The sequence below is a fragment of the Pteropus vampyrus genome, unplaced genomic scaffold (genome assembly GCF_000151845.1).
Source record: "Pteropus vampyrus isolate Shadow unplaced genomic scaffold, Pvam_2.0 Scaffold194, whole genome shotgun sequence".
NCBI classification, from domain to species: domain Eukaryota; kingdom Metazoa; phylum Chordata; class Mammalia; order Chiroptera; family Pteropodidae; genus Pteropus; species Pteropus vampyrus.
Genome location: NW_011888975.1, coordinates 2,394,686 through 2,421,805, shown reverse-complemented (window position 1 = coordinate 2,421,805; position 27,120 = coordinate 2,394,686). Strand labels below are relative to the sequence as shown.

General features: G+C 43.4%; 1 protein-coding gene across 1 annotated transcript in view; it reads right to left on the bottom strand.

Moving 5' to 3' along the window:
* The window catches only part of F5 (coagulation factor V), a 60,379-nt gene that overhangs the window by 13,000 nt on the left and 20,259 nt on the right, over nt 1–27,120 (bottom strand). The window contains exons 4-17 of the mRNA XM_011371732.2: nt 25,828–26,040; nt 24,460–24,603; nt 21,885–22,106; nt 20,464–20,629; nt 16,388–16,565; nt 14,773–14,872; nt 14,156–14,367; nt 12,926–13,076; nt 11,970–12,182; nt 8,155–10,828; nt 5,107–5,278; nt 4,111–4,347; nt 3,058–3,268; nt 1,656–1,835 (exon numbers count right to left, since the gene is read on the bottom strand). Of these exons, the coding sequence (XP_011370034.1) occupies nt 1,656–1,835; nt 3,058–3,268; nt 4,111–4,347; nt 5,107–5,278; nt 8,155–10,828; nt 11,970–12,182; nt 12,926–13,076; nt 14,156–14,367; nt 14,773–14,872; nt 16,388–16,565; nt 20,464–20,629; nt 21,885–22,106; nt 24,460–24,603; nt 25,828–26,040 (5,073 nt within the window). The remainder of the gene's footprint in view (nt 1–1,655; nt 1,836–3,057; nt 3,269–4,110; nt 4,348–5,106; nt 5,279–8,154; nt 10,829–11,969; nt 12,183–12,925; nt 13,077–14,155; nt 14,368–14,772; nt 14,873–16,387; nt 16,566–20,463; nt 20,630–21,884; nt 22,107–24,459; nt 24,604–25,827; nt 26,041–27,120) is intronic.

The following is a 27,120-nucleotide window of genomic DNA, read 5'->3' as shown; positions in this document are numbered from 1 at the left end:
CGTAACAAACAGATCGAAACAACAACAGCAACAGCAAAGCAACAGCAGCCACAGCCACAACAACCACAACCACCACCACCACAACAAATAAATTGTGCCAGGACTTTGAACAACCTCCAACACCCCTTACTAGAAAGAAGCTTTCACTTATCTCAATAGTTACAAGTTAACCCACACATAACATAGCTTCTTAAGTATCAAAGCGACTTTGAATGACCTATCATTGGGCTCAGAAATAATGTTCATGTTTCCTTTCTCTCTCTTCATTTCACTAGTTTTCTTTTTTATATAAGAAAATTAAAATAAAACATCCTTCTCCCCTGTTTCAAATTATCAATAGTTTATGCATTTGGATAGAGATGTACATAAATTGTTTCAGAACATAACTGAAAAAATGAATTTCTGAAACCTCTGATTATCCATTCTGGTATTGAATATTACCCACTGCCAGTTAATACTTAAATTATGCTGACTGTAATTTGTGACCGTTTCCCAGATTGTGAGTAAAAATTAATAGCTGATGGTCATCCTTCTCAAACGCTAAAAAAGGTCTCAGGCCTTCCCCTCTCCAACACAGACACAGAGATTTGAAGGTTTAGGTGTCCCAGCCAATCTCAGCTACTCAGTGCTTCTCGCAGGCGTGGAGAGGCTGACTGTTCTGGTGTCCTTGATTTGAATAGAATGGATCTTTGTAGCTTTATTAGTGAGTCACTGGCACGTTTAAAACAAACAAGAACCAAGCCTATTTGGATTTCTGTGCCTCTATCCGAGGCTGACTCACACAGCAGCTTCTTGCCCAAAGTCCTGTAAAGGGACTGCCTTCGCTAGCTTCTCAGTGTGGAAGGTAGGCTGCTTGTTAAAAATGCAGACTCCTGGGCCCCTGCCCAAGAGAGCAACATCTCTGCCTTAGCATCTGCCTTTAGCCGGCTTCCTGGGCTTTTGTTATATCCAGTACAGTTTGAGGACCAGTGGTAGCTACCACTCACACGCTACCTACACACCTAGGACAGAGATACATTTAAAGCAACCCATTGGCACATAACGATCCTTTTAGATGGCTGTAGTTTGTTTAAACTTTATCATTATTTTGCACATGAAGAGCTCTAAATACGCTTGTTAATCTTTTGCTTTTACAGTCATTAAAAAAAGAATCTTCTTTCCTCCCAAACAGCCTCACGAGTCAGTTTAAGATTAGGATTCCTGTCATCACCTTTCTGAAGATATCAGGGTGATAGAGTGGGGAGTAGAAGTCAAGAAATCAAGAATCCCCCAAACCCTAGTAAGTGTCTAATCTCCCCCTCCACAGGAAGCTTTGGCTGCCTGGGACCTGTGGGACTCATTCTGTACTCTGCTTAAGACCTGGCCTGCGTGACATACAGTGGCTTGGAAGAACCTCATTAGACGTAGCATCTCTGGAGAGCCAGTTGGGCTGCACACTCAGCCTGCACGGCACTGCAAAACGGCATACACTAGCTGGCGTTTTCATACTCTGCATGCAGCTTTGCCATGTGGCTTTGCCCAGGATCCAGGCCAGAACACATGCTTGACCGCTCAGAAGTAAATGCACAAGGAGGAAATGAGGGTAACAGGTGCTAAGATAGCCTTCCGTCGTCATTATTTTAGTGGGGGTCTCTTTTTATGACCCAGATCTTTACCAGGCAGAAGGGGCCAGACCCCTAACTGGTGCTGTTGAGTGCCGTTTTCCAGCAAGGTCTGGCCATGGATGTGAACCACGTGAATGTCTTGGGAGCCACCCAGGTTCAGCAGGTGCAGCCTCACCCACTCTTGCTCGTACATTCTCAGGCCAGGCAAGTTGTAGATCATCCCGTTAATGGCTGAAAGGACAGAGAATTACAATCAATTAAACAGAGAGGCTGGTAAGGACATAGGAGGGTCCCACTCACCACGCAGCTTCCTTATGATGCCACATGCCGGGCCCACCCAGGGCCCCCATGTGTCATAACATCAGTGAGAACCACCAGCTCCTCCTCACACCAGCCTGCGGCAGAAAGCTCCCTTTCCTGGCAGTTTACCACTCTTTTCCCCAGGGTTTCCACTGCTCCTGCTCTGTGCTTTACCTATTATTCTTTCCATTTATAGTACGAATTTCCCTTTGCTACAAAAAGATAAAGACTAATATGAGCCAGATAAGGGAAAAGAGAGCAAGTAAGGGGATATGCAGCATGTCACCCTAAAGGCCTCCTAAATTCAGAGGTAGTTCCAGGCAAAATTAGGAGGTTGGACTTCATCTTCGTTGTGCCTACAGCCATCTTGATTCGTGTTTGTTCTGTCATTCATGGGATAGCTGCTCTGCCCCTTACCAGCTTGGATGTCAAGGGTTCTTTGACCTTATCCACTCTCCCTTCAGAACTGTGTGTATGTGTGTTTAAAGCACCTGGTAAATTTGATCACCTTGAAAAATACAAAATTTTAATGATAAAGCTTAGTGCTACCATGCATTTAACCGGGAGACTGAAGTGAGGGAAGTTTTGTTGTTTATTATTCTCAAATTAAAGGATCTGCTGTGGAATATCAGGAACCAAGCAAGTGAATTTTTGGGAGGAGAGGAGTTGAGATCATTCTGGCTACCCATTTTATTCTCATATGCTTTTGGTTCCACCTTGGAATTGCTGAAAGCTAAAACTGTTACAGTCATTCCTCTTTTAGAAAGTATACATGGGTAATCACTTCGATAGAAATAATTTTCCTTTAGAGGTCAAGAAACAGGTTTATTAACTACTTGAATTGCAGAATAATGCTAATTCCTTTTCAATTTATGTGTAACTACAGCACGCTGGCTTTTTGTAGTTGTTGGTTTGTTTGGGTTCGTTTTGCAGCAGCCTCTGTGTCTTTCAGACTTTCTCTTCTCTCCTTCACCTGCAGTGTCACCCGCTGGGTTCCATCAGCCCTCTGAGACATTTAAGGACCTAGTTTGAGTTATAGTTCCTATTTTCTCAGAAGCATCTCATGTCTAATCTTGTGGAGACCTAAGGGCAGACACCTCTGTAACCCGGCGTGGTTTAGTTCAGAGATTATATTAAAGTCAGAGGAACATACCATGAAACTCATGAGACTGTTTTACTTCCAAGGACACACGTCTCCAAGACCTCTGGGGCTTCTTTTCATAGTACCAGCTCTTCTTTTCATCAAAGACCATGAAGAGCAGGACAAATTCTCGCATGTCCACAGGCATGTTGCTCTCCTTATGCAGTGTACCTCTCCGGCAGATCAGAAGGGGGCCTATCAAGCCCGAATGGATGTCCCTGACCTGGGAGAGAGGAGGGGCCAAGTGCACATGTTCATTCTTAGAATTTTCTTTGCCTTTCTGACAATCTCTGATCACATAGAAAAGGAACCCTTCTTAGAAGCTCTCAATATGAAAATTATAAATGAGTAGCTTAAGAAGGCTAGACATTTATCATCTCATTTTATGGCATTCATATTTCCTTTCTCTGATTAATCGTTTATCTCAACATGGGAGTACTGATAATGATGAAAATAATATTGATAGTATAACAAATACTATTGAGCAGCTACTACTATATTAAATATTTTGCCTATAGCTTCTTATTTAATACCAACAATCCCACATGGTAAAAAAGAATTCATTTAGTAAACAAATATTACCAAGTGCCTACTATGTGCTATATACTGTTGTTATCTCATTTTTAACTTTAGAAACTGAGGCCAAGAGTGGTCCAATAACTTTCCTAGGGCCACATGGTAAGTGACAGGATAGGAATTAAAATCGATGTTTGTACTCTCCCTACTACGCTTGAAATGACAGAGTCTTAATTTTGCAGTTCTTTCACAGAGAAAGAGCAGAAGAAAGCTAATACTTGAATAAAGAAAGTACAGATAAATGTCTTTCTCTGTAAAGGTGGTCACTGTAACTCAAGCCAGCTGTTTCAGTAATCTTTACTCATGTCACTGAACAAACGTTTCTCTCTCACTGTCATTTGTAGACCTGCAGCGAGAGTCCCTGGCTGTGGTCGCTGCAGACGGTTGACCACCGTCCTTACACATTCCTCATGGATGACAAGACAGACATTTAACAAGAAACAATCTTGACCCTTCCACTTGGTGGAAACTTGGGATGGCTGTACCTACCGGGTTCACTGCTGAGTAGTAGGCCCAGGCCCGACAGGCGGAGCCAGGGTTTTCTGGCCCTGACCGGCCAGTGGCGTGCCACACGTATGTGTAACTGCCGTTTGGCTGAATGGCGTTGTCTTCTTTAAACCATTCAGGAGAGTCATCTTCATAAGTCTTTCCCTCTGATGATTTTTCATAGGAAAGCCCATGGGCATGAAGAGAATATGGTCTGGATGCCAAATTTTTAAACCGAACCTAGAAAAATCAATAATCTACAAATGTCCTTAAGCTCAACAAAAATCCAAACTAAAAAATGTCAGCATTAAAGTCCAGAGTGAAGGGCTGTTAAATGAGACCCGAGATAGAGCGAATGCCTACAATTGCATAGTTACTTATGTATGTTATTCCATCCCATTTTTACCACCGTCCTGTAAGATAGGACCCAAATAGCTTTCCCCAGAAACACCAAAACATGTTTGTTCTTAGCCCCAAAGCAAAAGTACTGACATGATCTACAAATCAATTGACAATGGTAAGTGCTGCAGTTCTGAAGGTGCATCGGGCTTGGGTCTTGTTCATGACAAGCTTTCAACCTGCTGCTGACAAGGGACATGTACACGTGAACTCAGGGTGAAAATCTGGAGACAAAAGGTGCTGTAAACCGAGCGTGAGCGGGGTTAGATGGGCGAGCCTGGGGTGGCGGGGCAATTGGCTGAATGTTTAGGAGACACTTGGGATGTCAAAGAAAGTTTCTTAGGGGAAATGGAATTGGCCCTTATAGAATGAGCGAGAGCTTAGCAGAGGGAGAAATAAAACTACGAGATCATTTTTTTTTCTTGAAGATTGCCAAATTACTTGGCAAGCAATCTTTGAGAAGAATTTTTTAAAATTATTTTTAAGTTTGGAAAATAAATAAATCACCTATAGCTCTCTCTTGCCACCTTGACCTTTACCACCCCATGGTGCTTGTGGGAATTCCTCTGCCGATCTCACCAGTGCCGAGGGGATGCTTACTTGGATAACATCGTCCACTTCAGCTCTAATAACAGGACCAAGAATGCCAAGATGCTCTTCATACTCCCCCCGGGGGTCACGTCTGGTAAAAGTGCTATCAAGGTACTGTCGAAACACCACTTTCTTGTACACGGTGTCCTTTGGAACAGTGCTGTCTTCGTCGTCCAGTTCACTGAAACGATAATAATAGTATCTGTTCAAAAGAACAAGTTAAAGATTATTCAATTTAGGAAATTATCTGAACAGTGTTTCCTGAATATAGCATCTAGCATAGAGAAGATCTTTAATAAATATTTGATGAAAAAAATGAATGAAAATATAAATGACTAAAAATACAAGCTAGTAAATATCTTCCAACTCCCAGCTCACATTATCATTTCTTAAGTACCTCCTCTGATCCCTTAGACTAGGTCAGATCTCTCTATAGCTTTCCTGCTTTTCTACAGTATTACCGTATATGTATGTATATATGCACATTTATATATATACATACACATATAAATGTATATACGTAAACATATATGTATAGTAAATTCCCATAGTAGTCTTATAGTATTTCTAGAGTAAATGTAGTAAGTTATGTGTCATTTATTTGTGAGATTATTTATTAATAACTGACTCTGCCACTAGAGTGAAAGCCCTGTAAAATTGGGGATTGCGTAAAATTTGCTCGTAATTGTATTCTCAGGGCCTATCAGGTTATCTGGTACATAGCAGGCACTTAATAAATTTTTGTTTAATGCATTAATGAGTAAGCAAATATAATCAGACATTAACATAGCAGATTTTAATATCAAAGCAGACAGAGCCATGCAGTGGGACAGTGGCAGAGCTTGGGGCTGCTAGGCGACAATGGACAGCTGACTTAAACCAGCCCTGTGAAGGCCACCGGACGGATGGGTATTTTCTACTCTGAAAATAGCCACCCTTCTCACATTTCCTTTTGCTGAATCACATTATTCCTCATGTAGTTCACCAGCTGCTCAGTCTGGGGCCAGAGTGTGTCAGAGTTTCCCACTGACTCCTAAATTTCCCAAGCCTATGGAAACAGGCCAAAAGCTCATCCATCAATCTCTTAGCATTTGCTATACGCCACAAGCCAGCAACAGAGAATCCCATTCTGCCTGCTTTCCAATCTTTCTACCGTACTATCCTCATCCTTCCAGACTCGAAGCATAACATACTGTCTCACAGAACACGAGAATAAATGCCACTTGACTGTCATAAAAGTAGGTTGCATATCTGGAACAGGACACAGACTTGAAGGAGCTAGTCCCATCCCTTTCCACTCTGGAAGGGCCCTAAGTCTTAACTCCCTTAGGGCTTTGCTCAGAAATCCTCAGATTAACTAATTATTTTTATGTTGCAGTGGGTGCCGCATTTAAATAGGAAGTCATGGGAGAAAGTGTTTTAAATAGAGTTCTAATGTGGAAATGTCAGGCATTAGATTAATAAAATAATTTCTGTGAGTCATACCATGCAGCGTGTTTGCTTACACTAATTACACTTTGGTTTTTAATTTATTAGTGTAACAGTTAGCTTTCATAAAAGCTGTCGACTGTATTTCGACAGTTTAAGCATGGTCATCACATTATGTCCCTGAGAATCTATAGTTGACTAAGCCTTGTTCCATATCCCCCTTCTTTCTCAATATTGTCATCCCAGAATACAGAGCCCAGCCCAATATGGCTTTCCACCCTTAAGCAAAATGAATTGAACATTATCTTTTAAAAATGCAGATGGGTCCCTCAGAGATTCTCTGTTATGAGTCAGGCCACTTACAAAATTGTATCAAATCTTTCAACTCTATGGTGAAGAGTGGCTGGAACTCTAAAACGTTAGAGCTGAAGAGGATCTCGAGGGTGTAACTCATTTACAAGGTGAAGGTAATAAGATCCAGGAAGGGAGCCAGTGTATTCCCATGAGCTAGGAAAGGCTTAAAGCTTTTGAAGGGTTTGTCATCGCCATTTGAAGAAACACCAAAATCCTTCCCATGGCCTATGAAGCCTGGTGTGATCTGGTCTCTTCCAAGCTAGCCAACTACTTTCTCACCACCCGCCCTCTTCCTGAGCTCCAGCTGCCCCACTTTTCGCTGAAGAGCTTCCTCCTTCCCCGGGGACTTGATCACGCTGTTCTCTGTCTAAAATCCACTCCTGACCAGGTCGGTCCTACTCGTCTTCAGATCTCAACTCAAGTGTCAGATTCCCTGATCCTCATATCCTCATGTATCTACCTTTCCTTCTTGGTCTTTATCATGGGTACATTTTACACTTTTATGTGGTGATTTATTCATATCTACCCTCCCAACTAGACATGAGGGCAGGAGTCATGTGTGTTTATATTCTCTTATAGTCCCAGCACTTAGCACAGTGTCCAGGAGAGAATAAGTACTCATCAAAGAGTTATTAAATGAGTGACTATAAACCAAGTTAAAAATCAAGAATCAATCAAGGCAAATCATTATCTGATGACTACCTTGGTTCAGGGTATAAACTTGCTTTTTGTTTCTAAGCTAATTTACATCCTTTTGCCTCTGCTACTGGAATCTCATGGAATTTAAGTTAAACTTCCCAAGGATGCTGTGTACTTTATAATGATCAGCAAACAATTTGAAAATGTATTTGGTAAACAAGTAAATGCAAAAGGAGATTTCTACATCACAGACTTGAATCTCAAGCTAACTTCAGTGAAATCATATTGCTTAGCGGATGGCTATGGGGAGGTTGGGTGCTATACTGGAGCGAGAGGCAGGAGCAGGAACGTTTGTCCTGAGAAGAGAGAGGCGAGGGCGTATTTGATTACGGACTGTCACAGACGTCTTACACCGGCTGTTTCTGTATTGTCCAGATGCCCTCTAAAGTAGAGATGCATATTTTGGAACTGACAAAGGAAACAGTGTAGACCAAGTTGCAGTTAGGGGAACTAAATCATACTTAGCATAATTTGCCCAGAATTGTCTCCTCGAACTGTTGTAATTAGTTAGTTTGTTTATTTGTTCTTAAGCAGTAGTGGAAAATGAGAATATAAAAAGGAGAAAACTAGCCAAACCTTTGTGCAAATTTTGCGTAATCCCAGGATATTTCTTCGGCAGCAATGTAATAATTTTTTCTGTTCCCGTTGTTGCTGCGGAGGTACCACGCTGCAATGTTGTCAGGGTTTCTGGAGGAGTTGATGTCTGTCCTAATATCAGTTTTGTAAGGGTCATCATAGGCCACGTAATCAACTTCAAAATAGTCTTCTTCGCTGCTGTCTTCCTTCTCCCTTGGTATGATCTCAGTGTAATCTCCATCATCATCGCTGAAGCCGAGCACAACCAGTGGATTAAGCTCCCTTGGTAGAAACGTGCTATTTAGTGTAGGAGACAGCGGAGTAGATGGCCTCTGACCAAGGTCAGGGTAAGGGAAAATCGGATCAAATTCTGGAAGAGGCAATGACTGACTGGATTCAGAAGCATGAGGTGTCTGATCAGGGTCTGGAGGGGGTGATGTCTGCCCGAGATGAGGAGGAAGAGTCATCTGACTGCGGTCTGGAGAGAGAGTCTCCTGGCCGAGGTCAGGGGAGAGGGGCAACTGACCAAAGTCAGGGGAACGAATCGTCTGGGTGAGGTCTGGAGAGAGAGTCTCCTGGCCGAGGTCAGGGGAGAGGGGCAACTGACCAAGGTCAGGGGAACGGGTCGTCTGGGTGAGGTCTGGAGAGAGAGTCTCCTGGCCGAGGTCTGGAGAGAGAGTCTCCTGGCCGAGGTCAGGGGAGAGGGGCAACTGACCAAGGTCAGGGGAACGGGTCGTCTGGGTGAGGTCTGGAGAGAGAGTCTCCTGGCCGAGGTCTGGAGAGAGAGTCTCCTGGCCGAGGTCTGGAGAGAGGGGCAACTGACCAAGGTCAGGGGAACGGGTCGTCTGGGTGAGGTCTGGAGAGAGAGTCTCCTGGCCGAGGTCAGGGGAGAGGGGCAACTGACCAAGGTCAGGGGAACGGGTCGTCTGGGTGAGGTCTTGAGAGAGAGTCTCCTGGCCGAGGTCTGGAGAGAGAGTCTCCTGGCCGAGGTCTGGAGAGAGAGTCTCCTGGCCGAGGTCAGGGGCGAGGGGCAACTGACCAAGGTCAGGGGAATGGGTCGTCTGGGTGAGGTCTGGAGAGAGAGTCTCCTGGCCGAGGTCAGGGGAGAGGGTTGTCTGATGGAGTTCTGGGGAGAGGGATGGGTGACTGAGGTCTGGAGACATGGTTGTCTGCCAGACTTCAAGTTCTAAGGAAGGGGGCATTTTTCCCATGTCACTAGGGAAGGACTCATTTCTTAGGCCATAGTCGAGTGTCTGGCCAGGCCCTGGAGAAGATCTGTGACTGGGGTCTGTAGTGAAGCGCACGTGGTCAGAGTCTCGAATAGGGAACGTTTGATGATGCTCTTCTGGGGGCATCATCTGATAGGAATCTGGAGGGGAGCTTGTGTGGTTGGTGTCGTTTGCGGGGTTCTGGTTATGGTCAGGAAGTGAGGCTGCCAGGCTAAGATTCGCAGAGGGCAATGTGTGATTGTGGTTGGTGGGGAAAGGTGTCTCACTGGACTCGTGAAGTAAGTCTGAAAATGTGACGTTGGCCTCTCCTCTTAGAGGACGAAAGCCCCTTGGAGAAAAAGGAACGTAGTGTGCGAGCTTCTCTTCCTTTTTCTTTTTTCGTGTCCTAATGAAAAAAGTGCCATTCTTCAACCCACTGTTTCCTCCATCCTGTCTTACTTGTGGAAATTTATATCTAAATCTAGAAGACTTCGGGTGGCCGCCCCGATGCCCAGGCTTGTCTGTAAGAGGGGTGCCTTCTCCCCAGGCCCTGGAGGCGTTCCATGGGCCGCTTGGCACCTCATTACCAGCCACGTCTCCATCAGCCTCCTGGATTATCTCATAACTCCCTTTTTCAGAAACCAAATGCCATTTCCCATTCAGAATCCTAGATGGTGTCTTTTGTTTTAGGAGTAACAGGCCACTGGGAGGGGCCTTCCAGGGCCCCATTCGGGGAGGAGAAGAGTTGCCTTGGCTTAAATGGCGCCCAGTTACGTGCGCTGGGAATTCCAGCGGGGAGGACCTGTGCTTTGCCGCTTGTTCTCTCCCTACCTTGAATCTCTCATGTTTAGCATGTTCTTGACTTCTGAACCCTTCTGCGCCTGGTGGAAGTAAGCTTATCTCCGTGACATTCGACTGCAGAGGATCCTCTATAGGGTCTTCAGAATAGGGGCTGGAAAGCTCTTCTGTGGAAAGGTTGAGAACTGAGTTCTTTTCTAAGTTAATGTGTCCCACGTGGGGACCAGCTGTGGTGGCTTCTGGGTGAGGAGGGGTCATGTGAGGTTCTGCAATGTTATTGGCAGTGAGCCTGCTAACGTTATGTGGAGAAGAAGAATTTGAACCAATGGCCGTATCAGTATTTGGAGGGATGAATTCAGAGCTGTTCTCCAGGGCTAGAGCAGTAAGATTCAACTCATCTTCCTCCTGATTCAATGATGAATTTCTGAATGACCTAATTCCTAGCGACAAAGCCAGTATGTCCTGGTAATCATATTCAGCATCATCCCCATTATCTCGGATTTCTGAAGAGTTACGCATTTTCCTTGTAGTCATGGCCGTAGACGCTGAAGGTTCGTATATCTCATACAGGTCTTCATCATCGTTCCGGATACACTTCACATCCCTGAATCTCAGCCGTAGGTTTTTGCTTCTTGGATTGGAATTCATGGTAGTTAACATCCAGGTTCCTATACAAGAGAGACAGAGAATAGAGAGCTCTAGGTCCAGAAAAAGATATAAAACACTCTAGCATCCATTGTGGTGGATAACTTCCAGCAGACTTCAGTCAGAGACACTCTGGTGAGGCCTGTGGACCACTGCTGGTCTGTGAACTGTCGTTTACTGTTCCACAGCAACACGAGAAGAACCGAGAGTAGAGTGTTCAGGTAACTTTAAAGCAATTTGATGTTGCTGTGACATCCAAGCATGTGATCAGTGCACTTATCTCATTTAACAGAATATAGACCAAAAGTATTGGTCAGTGGAGATTAGGGAGGACTCAGCACAGATAGTTTGAGAGTTACTGCTTCCGAATATATTTTAAAAGGGATGAATTGAGAATAAAATGAACTTTGAGAATTATAAACATCTTGTTTGAGGATTGGAGTTAGGAGCAGGTGGTGACGTCTACTCCCAGAAATAAAAGACATTTAGATATTTCTAAGTAATAAGTAATTCAGGTGGGCCCAGGACAGTTTCGAATCTCTTTGAAATGGTATGATTTGTTGGCACACTGAAGACTTCCTGGGAGTTCACCGATCATTGCCACTTGCCGCGTGTCTACTGAGTGCTAGGCACTTGGCACGTATTACGATTAATGGTCAAAACAACTCTGTAAGGTGTTGTTCTGTTTTTCAGATTAATAAAATGAGGCTCAGTGAGGTCAAATTCTGCTCCGCCACTCAATATCTGTATACAGTGGCGGAGCAGAATTTGAATCCAGGTCTGATGAATTCCAAAGCCCACGTGCTTCTGACGACACTGTGCTGTGTCTGATGCCAGCCTCTAAAGCACCATATCTGATGATCGTTAAAAAAAACAGAAAAGGACATTTTGGAAAAAGAAACTTTCTTTTGTGACTGAATGTTCATGCTTCTTCCTCAAAGCTATGCCTTATGTTGCTGCGGACGTGTGTCCGTGCTTCTCACTTAGCCCAGAGAAGGATAAATGGGTCCCACATTAAAGGACTGGCCTGTTGAAGGGATTAATGCCCCAAATAGAAATCATGAGGAGTGTTGAAAGCCTGCGAGGACTAGCGAGCTGTGGGTGTCTGGCAAGCTGCACCAGACCTTGAGAGGCCAGAGATGCCCTCGGCGTCTGGGCCCTTACCAACATTGTCCATCGTGACGGTCACAGATTCCCCACGCATGGGAAAGAGGGTCAGCGTGTCCTCATGCCTCTTTCCATAGATGAATGAGTGCCCAGTGAAGTGAATGGTCAAAATGTCATCTTGGGTTCCCACACTGCAAAAGTGCCACTGGACAGTGTCATCGAAACAGAAACCCAGGGTGGGTATGCTCTCCGGCACATAGCCATTGATAGCTGAAAGAGTAAAGTCTGTTAAAACGCCAGGCCTATCAACAAGGGCAGTATCTAGTTATACAGAAAATGAACGTCCCAAGGCAATGACTACGAAATGAGCTTTACCAGGTCTGACATGTGACTGGAGGATCAAACTCAGGCTTCCCCCCAGCATTGGCTCTGGACCCTTAGCTTAAGCCCGCAGCAAACGCCTCAGCCGGGGCTCGGGTGATCCCTTCTGTCCCGAAATTCTTAGCGAGCCCTAAACCTCTTGGCGGACAGACGTTCCAACACCCCCGGCTCCCCATCCGCATTGACCTTCTTAGTCTGATTTGGCAGTCCAGCCCCGGGTTACCTACCGAGCTGCTGCCCTGGCCTAAGGAGTTCGCCTTGCACCGAGACAGATTCCCAGACACCATCCACCACGTCCTGCAGCCCTTCGCTCGCCACCCGCGTCCCCTGCTCCGTGCCTCCCTGCCCAGAACATGCGCGTGCGCGCGCGCGCGCGCACACACACACACACGCACACACACGCACACACGCTGGGAGCAGGAAACCAGAAGACTTGTAAAGATAACAAGCTTTTGACCTCTTGCTGTAAAAGGGTTGCTGTAATGTCCCCCAGTAATTTCACCACCAGATCCCCGGGCGGAAGTGGGCGTGAGAGGTGCGTGGGTGCTAGTCCACGTCTCTGCCTCTAGGCACAGCCATGCTTCAACCACAGCAGCGAGAAGCTGATGGACAGACGCAGTGCTCCGACTTACTGCTCATGAGGTTTGATTCATAAAACTTGGGGTCATCGCGGTTCACCTTGTCAGGATTTTCACAAAACTTGTGGATGTTGTCCTCAATGTACCAGCTCTTGTTCTCGTCGAACACAGCAAACACGGCCTGCTGCTCGATGTCTGCTGCCCTCTGGCGGGTAAAAGTGGCACGTTCGTTAATCGCTATCCCGCTGGTCGTCCACAGCGCTGCGTCCCTCTCTGAAACCCACCAGCACAGTCCTCGCGACCCCCGAAGCCACGGCGCAGGCATTTATGAGAGCCCATGTGTCCACACCCCTTGTAAGAAACCATGGGTCCACACCCCTTGTAAGAGCCAAAGGTGTTAGCAAAAGCCAACAGAGCAGATCGAAGTTCAGAGACTGAACTATGCTAATAGAGAAGTCCCGTTTTACCATGGCAACTGTAATTCTGCTTCTCTCTCAACCTGAATGATTGCATGTGCTCCTAGATTTGCAAAGGACAAAACAGGAGGTGGCAACAGAAAAGCTTTATACTGTTTTCTTTCTGAGCTCAATAAATTAGGTCTTCCAAATGTCCGTTTCTGATTTTTCTAGGCGTATATTTATTTTGTATGCCTTGGGCTGAGACTTTTTTTGATTATAGCTTAGCCTAATTGTGAATTTTAAGTTAATAATATGCAACTATTATTCTTCAGTGAACATTAAGGCAGAAGATCCATATCTTTGTTCACATTCTTCTGTATAATTTAGTCTCACTAGAGAGGGACATTGTTTAGGCCCCATCTCACTAGAAGCTATGTCTCCAGTATCTCTCTCTGTTCTCTCTCCAGTGTAGATATCTAAAGGCAGCAAGGGTTTCTACAGAACTTTACACTTCTACCAGGTGGTGTCTCACCGAGCCCCAAAACAACCCTATACAATTTTTAGGACGGATTTTACCCATTTGATAAAAGAAAGAAATTCAGAGAGGCCAAATGATCTGCTTCTCACATAGCCAATGTCAACAGACCTGGAATTAGAAACTATACCAAAATAGTTTCACACTGTAGACTTGCCTTCTGCAGTGAGAGTCTACAACAAGGCTAAGAAGTAACCAAAGGAATAAACGTTATCACATTCATGCTAAAGAGGACTACTTAATATTTTCTGTTCTCTAGAAAAGCCGCATTGTTTAGCAAGGAGACCTAATCTGTTCCAGCCAGAAGAAATTCTCAGAAATTTCTGGAAGGTTTCATCAAGGACAAGATACCTGTATGCCTCGCTTGTCCAGGGACCTGCTCTTACAAATTAGAAGTAGCCCTATCAGCCCAGAGGCAGTGTCCCTCGTGATGTCCACATTGCTGTAGTAGGGTCTCGTTAAGCACTGGGCATCATTCTCTGTGGGCTCATCTGACTCCAGGATGTTCCACTTGTAAGTATAAGTTTCCCCTGGTTGAACTGCTCTGATCATGGTGTTACTGCCTGAAAGAAAACACAGTCAGAATTGTTTTAATTTGCAAAATTATTTTTGTGAAAATGAATGAGTGAGTGAATGAATGAATAATTGAGCCCTCATTACAACCAGTTAATATTGGGAAAGGAATATTCTTTTTATATTAAGCTCCACTTAATAGAACCCTGGATCCCATGTAGTCATCAGCTATTGCTCCACTAGAGGCCGCTATGGCACTACCAGACGATATTGTATTTTGTCACCAGCAGGGTAAACAAACCCTGGAAGTGAGCAGCTTCGAGTTGTGACTTTTAGGGCACCCTCCACGTGTACTACCTGACCGCACACGCTATCTACTAAGCAAGAAGGATGGTAGAAAGATATAGTGGCCTCTCAGAGGTCAGTAGTTTCCAGTAGAAGTGAAAAATTCAAACCTGAGGAGAAGGAAGAGTTGACTTCATCTTCAAAAGGAGAGAAGGTCACTCCGTGAGGGTAAATGCTGTAGACACGGCTGGCCATATTTTTGAACACGATCTACAAAGTTAACTCAAATTCATTATTTCAGAATTTAAGGTCGATCATGAGAATTAATAGAGGATGCCAACTTTGCACATTCGCTTGTTGGGTGGTGTGTGTGTGTGCGGATGGGCACGCATGCAAACTAGTTGTTTGTCTGAGCAGCAACCTCTGCCATCACCTGAAAGCAGCATTTGAGAGTATTTCACTCACACAGTAAGGCAGAAAATGGAAAGAGAAGTCTGATCTTGGAAATGACAGTTTCCTCACAGTGTATCACCTTCTCTAAACTGGTCCTCGTCCCCTTTCCCCTCCTTTCAGCTTGGACCGCATATGCCTTCAGATCTGCTCCTTCTGCCTAGACCATGATCCCCTCCCCCAGCCAGCCACATCTCCTAGGACCAGTGTCTTTGAAGCCATTTCTTGAAAGGCATGGAAAAGAGCCAGATCCTAAATTTCCAGTGATGTATATTTATAGTCACTCAGAGTACCTAAAGGGGATCTGAAATGGGGGAAGGGGGAGAGTGGCAGAGAGAGGCTGCTTTCTGTCCTTTGGGTATTTTCAAATGAACAGGACTGACCTTGTCTGTGGATATCCTCTTAGTTCACCCCATGCAGGGGTGAAGGGAGGAGCATTATTCACACAGGAGTCCTAGTTAGGCTCCTTAATCTTCAAAAGAGAATCTTAATCTTATCTTCTACTTGGCTGATTGCCAAAGCACTTGGATCATCCTTTATCTGTAGATTAACTGCATTCTAGAATCTCACCAAAGATCGGAACTTTCAGTTATCTGTGCCCCAGTTCTTATAAAAAGCTTGATGTTGTGATATAACATTTAGAGAAAACTGTCTGAAGAACACTCAGTGTTCTTGCTACATATCTAAATTTGCCTTCATCAGGGAATAATCTTCAGAGACCTGTATACCTGGACCCCAGTGAAGAATCGTTTTTACTCACCTGTGTTTACTGCGATGTTCTCAGCTCTAATGAAAAATATTATTTTAAAAGGCTATGCATAATTATTTTCAAAGGCTATGCATAATTTATTGGGATTTTATCAAGGATTTCCTCCACTGTGTCATCCCACATCTTTTTTTTTTTTATTTTAGAAAGGATCCATGGCAGAAATTCTTCTCTAGTCTCTGTGCTTCTTTTATGACTACTGTAAATCTTGCCCTGACTCATTTCCCTTTTTACTTTGGCTGCTAGAAAGCTCAGGACAAAATTTGCAGACAACTTTATAGAAGCATATGATATGTGTTTCAATATACTTAACCTTGGTTTTAATTTTTGGCCCATATTCTCCACCCCAACTACATTGACTCTTTGTTTCATTCTCTTTAATTTGATAAACTGTCTCATTCTTCGTACTATGAGGTAGGCTATAAATAAGTGCAAATAGTAAATAAAAATTACAAGTTTCATTTGAATTAAAAATTATATGGACACCTTTTCTTTTAAAAATAAACCAATGCTTATAATCTCTTTCACTCTTTAATGTGTTCAGATGGTTCTATATTTCCGTTACTTACTTTGAGTGTGTCTCTGACTTGAGCTCTGATAATTGGGCCCAAGATCCCATTTTCTTTGATATTGGGATCCTCCAGGCGTTTGGTGAAGGACTCATCTTGGTACTGTTTGTAGACAACCTTCTTATAGTGTTTTCCAATTTGGTTTGAGAAATTATCCAAATGCAGAGATCTGTATTTTCTTAAAGTGAAATAAAAGTTTTAAAAAATTAAATCATTTTCTCAAGTAGAGATCCCAGTAGGGTGGGGGGGAACTCTTGTATGTAGAAAGAAGTTCTGCTCTTGGATGAGCTAAAAAGCTGGTTTTCTAAAAAAAACTCTTAATACGATTTGCAAAGTCCTGATATCTTCTCTCTAGTTGGAGAACTGGAAACTTCTGATCTGTCTCCTCAACCACAGATAAAGCTGGAGTCACGGTGAGAAGAAACCACTTAGATCTGGCCCTCTGGTTGCTAGAGTAGACCTGAGCTGTCTCTGGGCAAAGGTCTACATAGATGAAAGGGTGGGACACACTAAGACTTTTTCTTAAGTCTTTTCTGTCATTTAATTTATGGTAACTTTATTGGCTTTCCAGTTATTTCTCAATTTCTGAAAGCACTTTTACAGTCCAGGAAGCTTTCACTTTGGCAGACATCGTTCTGTGCTACTGATCTACTCTGCCTACCATCTACCCCGATCCTGTGCCAACTGGGAAGCAACCGCCCTCCCCCGTCTTCTGCGATACGTGATTTGGAGGCAGCAACAAAGACCACTTTCCCCTTGGTCCTCTTTATTACCTTCGTTTGCAAAAGCAGAAACTCCTTGGTAGAATGTATCCACTTCATGCCTTCACTGTGCATAATAAAAAGCACTGAGTGTTGCCAGAGAGGCCTGAGTTTCTATCTCAGTTCTGTCAGTCGTTATATGATCTTGAGCAATTCCTTTTTTACTCATTTTCTCAGTTAAAATTTTTAAATGTAAATTAAAATATTTTGGTTAGTGAAAACTCTCATGTACTAGATCCCCTCACCCCGCCTTCTCTAACCATCCCTGCATTTTCTAAGTATTCGCTTGTATTAATTTCATGTGTATGATTCCAGAGCATCTATGCAAATATAACTTGCAAATGTAAATATTCTTATCCTCTCACTTTTCAACAAAAGGCAGCTATTTATATACTCTGCTACAACTTGACTTTTTTTTTTTTTGCATTTTTTCCAGCTTTACTGAGGTGTATATATGTCAGGTATACAACATGATGATTTATGTGTTTTTACCACACAAGTTAATTAACTCTTGCACCACCTCACATAGTTACTATTTCTTTTTGTGTGTGGTTAGAAAACTTCAGATTTACTGTCTTAACAAATTTCAAGTATACAATATAGTATTATTAACTATAGTCACTACCGTGTATATTAGGTTTCAGATGATTTGTTACTACTCAGTATCTTAGCATCTTTTCATATCAACCTGAAGAACCCTTGTTAGCATTTATTATAAGGCAGGTCTAGTAATGTTGAACTCCCTCAGCTTTTCTTTGTCAAGGAGAATGTATCTCTCTCCTCACTTCTTCAGGACAGTTTTGAGGAGTAAGATATCGTTATCTTTGGTTGGCAGTTTTTTCTTCTTTCAACACTTTGAATATGTATCATCTCACACTCTCCCAGCCTCCAAGGTTTCTGCTAAGAAATCTGCTAATAGCCTTACGGAGGTTCCTTTGTATATGACAAGTTGCTTATCTCTTGTTGTGTTCAGAATTCGCTCTCTTTGACTTTTGACAATTTGATTACAGTATCTTGGGGGGTAATTTTCTTTGGGTTGATCTTGCTTTGGGTAGCTCTTTTGAGCTTCATGAGTCTGTATATCCATATCCCTCCCAAGATTTGGGAAGTTTTCAGCCATTATGTTTAAATAAGCTTTCTGCCCTTTTCTCTCCTCTTTTTCCTTCAGACTCTTACAATGCATATATTAGTTCTCTTGATAATACCCCATAATTCCTGTAAGCTTTCTTCATTCTTTTTCATTCATTTTTCTTCTTGTTCATGTAACCGGATAATTTCAAATGACCTGTCTTTGAGTTTGCTGAATCTTTCTTCTGCATTATTGAGTCGGGTATTAAAGCCCTTTATTGAATTTTTCAGTTCTGTCATTGTATTCTTCAGCTCCAGGATTTCTGCTTGGTTATTTTTTTACGGTTTCTATTTCTTTATTAAACTTCTCATTTTGTTCGTGCAGTGTTTTCCTGGTTTTGTTTAGTTGCCTATCTGTGTTCTCTTGCGCCTCATTGAGCTTCTTTAAGATACTTATTTTGAATTATTTGTCAGGCAATTCGTAGATCTCCACTTCTTTCATGTCAGTTACTGAAGTTTTATTAGTTTCTTTGATGGTATCATATTCGCCTGATTCTTTGTGATTTGTGTAGCTTTGTATTGGTGTCTCTGTGTTTGAAGAAGCAAACACCCTCTTCCAGCCTTTGCAGACTGATTTTGGCAGGTAAAGACCTTCTTCTGTCAGGCCTCTGGGATTACAGTTGGGTGAGGCTGGAATCAAGCCACATGGCTGCTGGTGGGCCCACAGTGGCATCTGTAGTTGGCAAGCTTTTACCAAGGGCTAAGGTGGGCATGGATCCTGTCTGGTCCCTGGGAAGATGGGACTGCCTCCAGGACCTTGGTTGGTAGCTGGCACTGCAACAATGGTCCACTTCAAGGTCCTCAGTTGAGTTTGCAAATGGTGGGCCTGTTACCAGGTGTGTAGATGGGTATGGCTCCCATCTGGTCCTTGGGAGGGCTACCACCAGGTCACTGGGTAGGTCCCTGGGTGGGCAGTACTATTTCTGGACAGCAGTTGGGAGGGTTGGAGCTGGGTTACTTCAAGATCTGCAGTGGGACCAAGGTCTGCAGGCCAGCCTTCAGGGTCATGGACAGATGTGACTCTTGGGTCCCTTATCAAATGGTGTTGTAGCAGAACCAAGGCCAAGTGGGGCTGTAGCAGAATCTATAAGGGAATGAGGCTGTTTCTAGTTTTGTAACTGGAACCACAGTCAGGAAACCTACTGCCTGAGCATGGACTTGCTTCTCAAAACAGGCCTCCTTGGTCTTGGCTTTCATTGGGATTTTGCAAGTTCCTGCCTGGATTCCAAAGCTCTCACAAACACACTTTCATTTGCGGACGGCTGCCAAATTATTATTGCTGTGGGGGATACGAGTTGGGGACCTCTTATCCTGCTGTCTGACTCCCTTGACTTTTAATTTAATAATATATTGGAGAACTTTTCATATTAGTACATAGAGCATGTTTGCATCCTTTTTTAAACAGATGCACACTATTCCATATATGAATATACCATAATTAAACCAGTTTCCTATTGATGGACATTTTGGGTTGTTTCCAGTCTTTTGCCACTTCTAACAGTACAGCATTGAGTATCTTGTACGTACATAATTTCACCTGCGAACAAGTAGATTCCCAGGGTGAGGTTGCTGGGTCAAAGGGTATAGGCATTTATAATTTTGATAGTGCCACATTATCCTTTAGACAGGCTCTTCCTGTTTACTCTTCCATCAGCAATACATGAGAGCACCTGTTCCTCACAGCCTCGCCAACAGATCAGTAACATACTCACCCAGATGGTGAGTATGCTAGGTGAAAATCAGTGTTTCAGAGAGGTTTAATTTGCGTTTCTCTTACTGTGAGCGAGCTTGAGTATTTTTCATGTGTTTAAGATCAATCTGAATTTTCAAATTTCTTAATCTCTTTGACCCATTTACTAACCTACAAAATAGACAAGAGCTATTTCTAACTTTGGAGTTAAAGTGAAGCTCTTACAAAGGGGTTAGCACAATGCTTGGCAGCAGCAAGCATTTACCAAGTGGCAGCTGCTGCTGCTGCTGCTGCTACTACTATTATCATTATTATTATTAATTTCCCTTGGTGAGTTTGGGGTAATTACAGATTGATTTCAACAAGAAGACCTGAATGGAATTCAAAACACATATTCCCTTGAGAGTTGTCAACTCATGACATTTCACTTCACACATACGGGACCCTATGGAACATGTCCTAAACCTTTGCACAGTGGTAAGAACCCCGAAACTCACTTGTCCATGGTCGCTGGTATTACAGGTGCGTAGTCCCAGATGACTTCCTCCGCTGCGATGAAGTATTCCCACCTCTTCATGTGCCGCCTCTGCTCGCGAGTTAGCGTCTTAAGATTCCTGGTTTTCTTTGCGCAGTTTTTAATGTCTATGTAAGCCTGCATCCCAGCTGAGTTAGAACATAAAGACAGTGAAAGCATTTGAGAGAAGAAATTAAGGCTGATTAAAAGTGTATCTTTTAAGTAAATTTGTAGAAGCGTTAAATAATAACATCGAAAGTAAAGCCCAGGCAAGTGTTGCACATTTCGGTTTGCAGCTCTTTCAGTGCAGTGGAGACGGGGCATGGGTGAAAAGCAAGGGGGAGAGAGGCTGGGTTAGGGAGAGTATTTAGAAACATTTCCGCTGCTTCTTCCGGAGCGGGAGCATTTGTCATTTCCAGACCCTTAAAACCTTATCACTTAGGTCTTGTCGATTTCTCATCTTTCCTGTCAGCTGTCCTTTTAGTTGTAAAATGAAAATAAGAATAGTAAATACTGTATGAAACTGTCATTAAAAATTAAATAAGTTAATACGAAAAGGACTTGAGTTCGATAATGTTTATTTATTGGTGTTATTTTTATTATTATTTGGAACTCTCCTTCCAGGGATATTGTGACAATTTTGTTACTTCAAATATAATTTTGACTGCTCAGCGTGAAAAGAAAATGAAAAGATCCTGTGAGGTCAATCTTTCCTATGGCTTTTGCTTATATATATTATTTTGGTAACATTTCCTACAGCAATATCATTGACTTACATTTTGGTCTGTTTACAACAGTCTTAAAGCACCAATGTATAGTAGAACAGTGGTTATTTTGTTTATGTGGTACCACATAATAACGTGGGCTGACAATTCAGCAATGTTCTCAGAAGCCCGCTGCTCAGCTGTGGGGTTTTTGTGTTTGACCCATTCAGTTCACATCCATTGGGTTGCCTTTTATGCCAATCTTTGTGCTCATCTTGCTATAGAAGATAATCTTTTCATGTTACAACTGATATTTTCTATAACTTGGTACTTCTGTAAATTTGCAGATGTTTGTCTTGTTCTAACATTCAGGTCTTTTCCTTTAGCTACGTATTAAATACCCTAAGAAAGAATAGCTATATGTATGTATTAGTTTCCTTCCTCCTTTTTCCTTTCAAGGAAGTAGAGACCTCTTCAGCTTTTGCTTCATTTTTAAAAATCTTTGTCAATTCCTCCACTTCCTCCATCCCCGACTAGATTATGAATCTAAAAGAGGAGAATCTAAATTCTGTTCTCGGGGACCAAGGCATGAGTATCTGGAATGTGGGTGGCTTGAAAGGGCACAGGAGAAGGAGAGAGTTAGTGCCTGGGAAGAAAGGATCCTGTGTTCATAAGCAAGACTGTCGGAAGAGTTTCTTGCCTTGAAAATGTTTTGGGATGAGAGAAGATATTGTCCACTTCCCCTCTGGGCTCACAGTCATGTTTGCGGTGGTGGACGTAGCACTGACGAGGGTGATGGCTGAGATCTTATGATGGTTCTGCTCCAGGACCTGGCCATTGAAATGAATGGAGAACAGTTCTGGTCCAGAGCTCATTCCAATCAGATGCCAGCTGATGTGGTCATGGGCACAAACTGTTATATCTGAGAGAAAGGAAGAGATAGGGCCAAAACAGGCAGTTAGCGCTCAGATACGTGCTGAGTGCCTGCTATGCATGAGCCATTGTGCAGGGTTCTGAAGTCTAGACACTCTGATTGTGGTTCCCACCCTAGAAAGGCAGATATCTAAGTGATGGGCCAACGAGTCGTCATGATTTATTGCAGTAAGAGGTACCACGGAGGTAAGAATAGAGCCCAGAGATGGGGGATGTTGGGTCAGAAACGAATTGCTCGGGGATCAGGCCGACGAGGGAATGAAGTAGGTGGCCAGGCATCCTGGCTTACCAGGGACTGAGGTGTTTCCCAGGATGTAGGATTTTCAGTGTTGGAACTCGGACAGTCCTGGGCAAGCCTGGGAAGCTGGTCACTCTAGAACCAATCTGGCCTCAGCTGGAGGGGGTCGCCAGAGCCCGCAGTAGGGCAGAGTTCAAGAGCCCAATCCTGTCAGCTAGATAGAGGTCAGAGCTCTGCCTAAAAGGAAGGAGATGTGAAGATAATTTAAGGATTTTATATTGCTTCTGTACCCACTCGTTGGTTGTTTTAATGACAAGGCAATTAGTTACTTTGTGGGTTATAGGCTTTTCTTAAAATTGCAGTGGACGGTTCCTCGTTAGCTGGGCCACTGGGAGCATCTCATGGTTGGAGTAAGGAGAACAGCACAGAAGCTGAGTTTTGCTCCTTCTTTGTTCCTGCAGTGACTGGAGAAACGCTCATTTGTTCTGTGGGAGCTTCCAGTCCTGGCTTCTTCCCTTGGCATGGGTTTTACATTTCAGATCCATGATCACTAGATACCAGACCATGGGGCTGAGTTTCAGTGCCCACAGAGGGGCTGAGGGCTTAGTCTTTTTCAGTAGGCCACTGTAGCAAGGCAGGGGTTCCTGGTATCACGGGTGAGAACAAAAAGCTAGAACCTGAGAATGAGTAGCTAGACAGGAGGCTGTGGTGGAAGCATCTAGCCATCCCAAATGGATGCTCAAATTGAGTCGAGCATTTAATATATCTGTATCAGCATTTATTACATTGATTCAGTAAGGCTGTTTTACAAGCACTAACTTCTCTCAGTTTCTACTCTGCCCCTCTTAACCCCAACTGTTCTGTCTTTTTCAACCATAAATTCATATACTCTATGCCCTGGTCAAGTTATTAATTTTTATTTTTTGTGCATATGGTTTGCTTTTTGAACTTCCATGTATTTACACAGATGATTCTGTCTGCCGGGACACAGATACAATTTGACCACTTTTGACCACTTCCTTCTAAGTCTCTTAGCACTGGACATGCTACTTTCTATGTTTAAAAAAAATTATTAACCCCGCCCCCCCGTACCAGTGTTGATGGTTAATCCATTTTTGTAAGTTAGCACAGAGAGATAACTACTTGCCAAGGACGACCCTAAGGCAGAGAGATGAGCAGGGTTTGAACTTAGGTCTCTTAAGGTAGATGCCAGTTTAAGTTTTGGACCTCTGAATCAAAGCCTAGAGTCATCTGAGTGTGTGTAATAATAGGTGGGAAGAGGAGTCAAATGAAAGAGAATACAATTTAAAAGCAATGTCAAAACCTCAACTCTTGCCAAATTTTGTTTTTCAGTAAGTGAAACCATTTGTGATTTTCAGATATAGAGAATGATCTCTGAGAAGCTTAGTGTTTTGAATGTTTTATTTCATAAAGTAATATTTTAATTTTTCTACTTTTCCCCTCAGAATCTTTGGTTCTAAAGCATTTTTAGCAGATAGAAATGGTTTGATTGGAAGCCAGTTTTTTTCTCTTTATAGTTGCGATGATTTTGCTTTTTTGAAAGAGTCGACGTGCAAATGGAAAGAGAAAACATCCTACATGCCTTTGGATATTACTCATCTGTCACCTTTTGAAATGTCAATAGTATTTTTATTTGTTGGCTATTTCTCCTAATCTTCTGTTCATCTCCAGTGTATCTTTATTGAATTCTTCCTGTTGACTCTTTCTGCTAGGGGTTGACCTTGAACTTCTGCCCTATAAAGCTTCCACTGCGGAAGAAGGCATGACTCACTGAAAGAGATTGAGCTGATATCCTAGAAGTCTTCCAGGAGATGCAGGTCAAGGTGAAACCTACTCAGAGCACTACTTCTAATAAGGCCGCATACCCCTTCACTTACGTAGTTTCCAATTTATCAGTTGTACTTGCTCGTTAGAAGAAGAGATGAGAAAACCTTGAGAACCACTGAGCTAGATTATATTACCTTTCTGATTAAGAGCTGAAAAACTGAGTGTGGTCAGCTTCCCAAGTGCCGTGAGGAAAATGGCAGGGCCCGAGACACCGATGCTGCTACTGCTCTCGGGCAGCGCACAGCCCACGCGTTACCTGGCATCGTCCCGTTCACGTAGCCGTTGACCGTGTACATTAGCGATGGCGACCGGCTCCAGCTCTTGCTTTCATCGAACACAGCGAACATCAGCACGTGCTGCTTGTCAAACATCTTCTGAATCCCATCCTCAGTTAGGGTGCCTGCGAAAGGAGAGACATACCTGTCAGTAGCGTCCCAGGTAGAAGACTCTCATTTGCTATTCCCAGATAACAAAGGGTTTAAGGCCAACAGCCAATCATAATGGTATCAACGTGAAAAAGTTCTTACTTTTAAAAAATAGCATCTTTATCAAGTAATGATGATTGGGGGATTATCAAAATCTTGGTGCCACACTGCATGTTTTCGTTGGCCCCTCATAGCCTTGAGGATCGGGGCTTTAAAGGTAAATGTGATGTGGCACAGAGGGAACACTTGGTGGCTGTCAAGGCTTTAGTAGAAGTATCCATGTCCTCCAGTGTCAGTAGGCCGGTACATAGGTACCAAGCTCAGTTGGGAAAAGCATCACACTCCAAGTTTGATACAGCCATCCTGTGTGTACATGGCATGGCACACTAGAGAACTGGTTGCAAGGGTCAAGGTTAGTCCATTCTCATATGAGGAAAAAATGCAGCTGAAATAAAGCTTTTTATAAGTTTTCATTTCTTTTAGTGCAATCACAACATCCTCTCTGTACCAGGCAATGAAAACACGTATATGTGTAGTGACTCGATGAGTTAGGGACTCATGCGCGTGCATCAGAGAGATGATGGGTCCATCACATTTTTTTCTACAGCGCAGTTCATTGTGGTTGTTTGTTTGTTTTAATGAAAGATGAGCTGAATTCCTCTGAGGTACAATGAAAATCCAAGCTTGCTCCTAAGAAGCCCAGCTAATGAAATTTCTTAAAAAGTCAGTTGGATGTGTTTGTACCCTACCACCCAAAGGGTTGTTCTCTTTTACAAGAAAAGAAGCTAGAGTTTTGTGTGTGTGTAGACCAGATCACCAGCCCAAACCTCTGATGTCAGTCACAACTCTTTCCAAGCACTCCCATCAGGGCACAGGCTGCTGTACACTTTCAAAGTGACGTGGCCTCGAGGTGAACATTACAGATGCTGCAGGCGTGGCAACAGGACAGGGACCTACTCGAGAGAGGCTCCAGGACTGAGATGAAGGAGGGATTGATTGTAAGAGACAGGAGGATTCCGAACCCTCAGATGCCAATGTCCTGCAGTGGTCTGGCGTCCACACCCCTCTCCCTCTGCCTGGACTACAGAAAGGCTCCAAGGGTGTCTCGAGCCTCATTCCCTTAGAGTACTCCTTAGCACCCCAACTCCTTTGCTGTCGTTCATGTTTTTGTTTATTTGTTTGTTTGTACGTTTTTTTACCTTTCTTACAAATAAGCAGAGGTCCGATCAGCCCAGAGTTGAAGTCCTGTACCAGATTTTCGTAAGAGTAGTAGATGTATGTGAGACATGGCGGGTCGTCGTGTGTGGGCCCGCTGTCCTCACTGATAACCCACTCGTAGGTGTACTCTCGGCCTGGGGCAACGGCATCATCCATCTTCTCTGCAGGGGATGTGTGGTCAGTGTAGGAAGCACCTGGAGAAGTAAAAGTTATCAAAACATCCGGACAGATTGTGAGGGCTGCCTGGTCATCACTTTCAAATCTAGGGGAATGTAAGATCTCTGTAGAGGCATGTGCGCCTCTTCATAGTGACCCTCCGTTGTTGGGAAAGAGTCACATTATATCCACTCCTATGTCCATGTAATTATAAAGGCTTTGAGTCCTTGGTCATCTAAGTGAATAGGAAGTGTTACTAGTACATTATTAGAACTTTAGATGTCTTACTTTGGTCCTTCGTGTACCCCAAACCCCACCATTAACACTTTCATGTGTGCTCATCTTTCTCTGCGAGCAGGAGAGGGGGAGGGTGTAGAAATTGGTCTTCCTTATTGGAAAGACGGAACTGAGATTCTGAAGATTAAAAGAAGGCAGAGGGTTGGGTGCAGCTTTCAACAACAAAAGGAAGATGTGGCTAGTGATGGAGCAAGTGAGGTCGGGAAGGGGAGAGACCAGTGTCATAGATAGCCAGCTGGAGGCGGCGGGCAGCTTCCCCTGTCTGAGGCAGTCCTCATTTAATTGGGTGAGAGTTTCACTTATCAACTGGTGCCAGAATTTCTCTTTGGGATAAAATTATTTTTATTTGGTACAACAGCTTGATAAATTCCTTGAGGTGAAGTTGAGACCATCAGAGTGTGGATGCAGGCAAACAATAAGGATTAAAAACAACCTAAAATGCTTTACATGATGGAATAAAGGTCCAGAGGGAACTAACTATTCTTACTTAAGTGACTATACTTTTAGAAACAGAAATGCTTAATTTTTTCTTTCCCTTTTCCTTCCTTTTCTTCTCTTTATTTCTCTCTCTCTCTCTCTCTCTTTCTCTCTCTCTCTCTCCCTCCCTCCCTCCCTCCCTCTCTCTGTATAAATTACACACAATAAAACTTACCAATTTTACATATACTATTTGTCGAGATATGACAAATGTGTACAGCCCTGTAGCTATTATCACAAACAAGGTGCGGAACAGCTCCCTTGCTCCAAAATGTCCACCACTTGTGCCATTCGTAGGCAGTACCTCCCCCTCTAGGCTCAGACGACCACTGATCTGCTCTCTG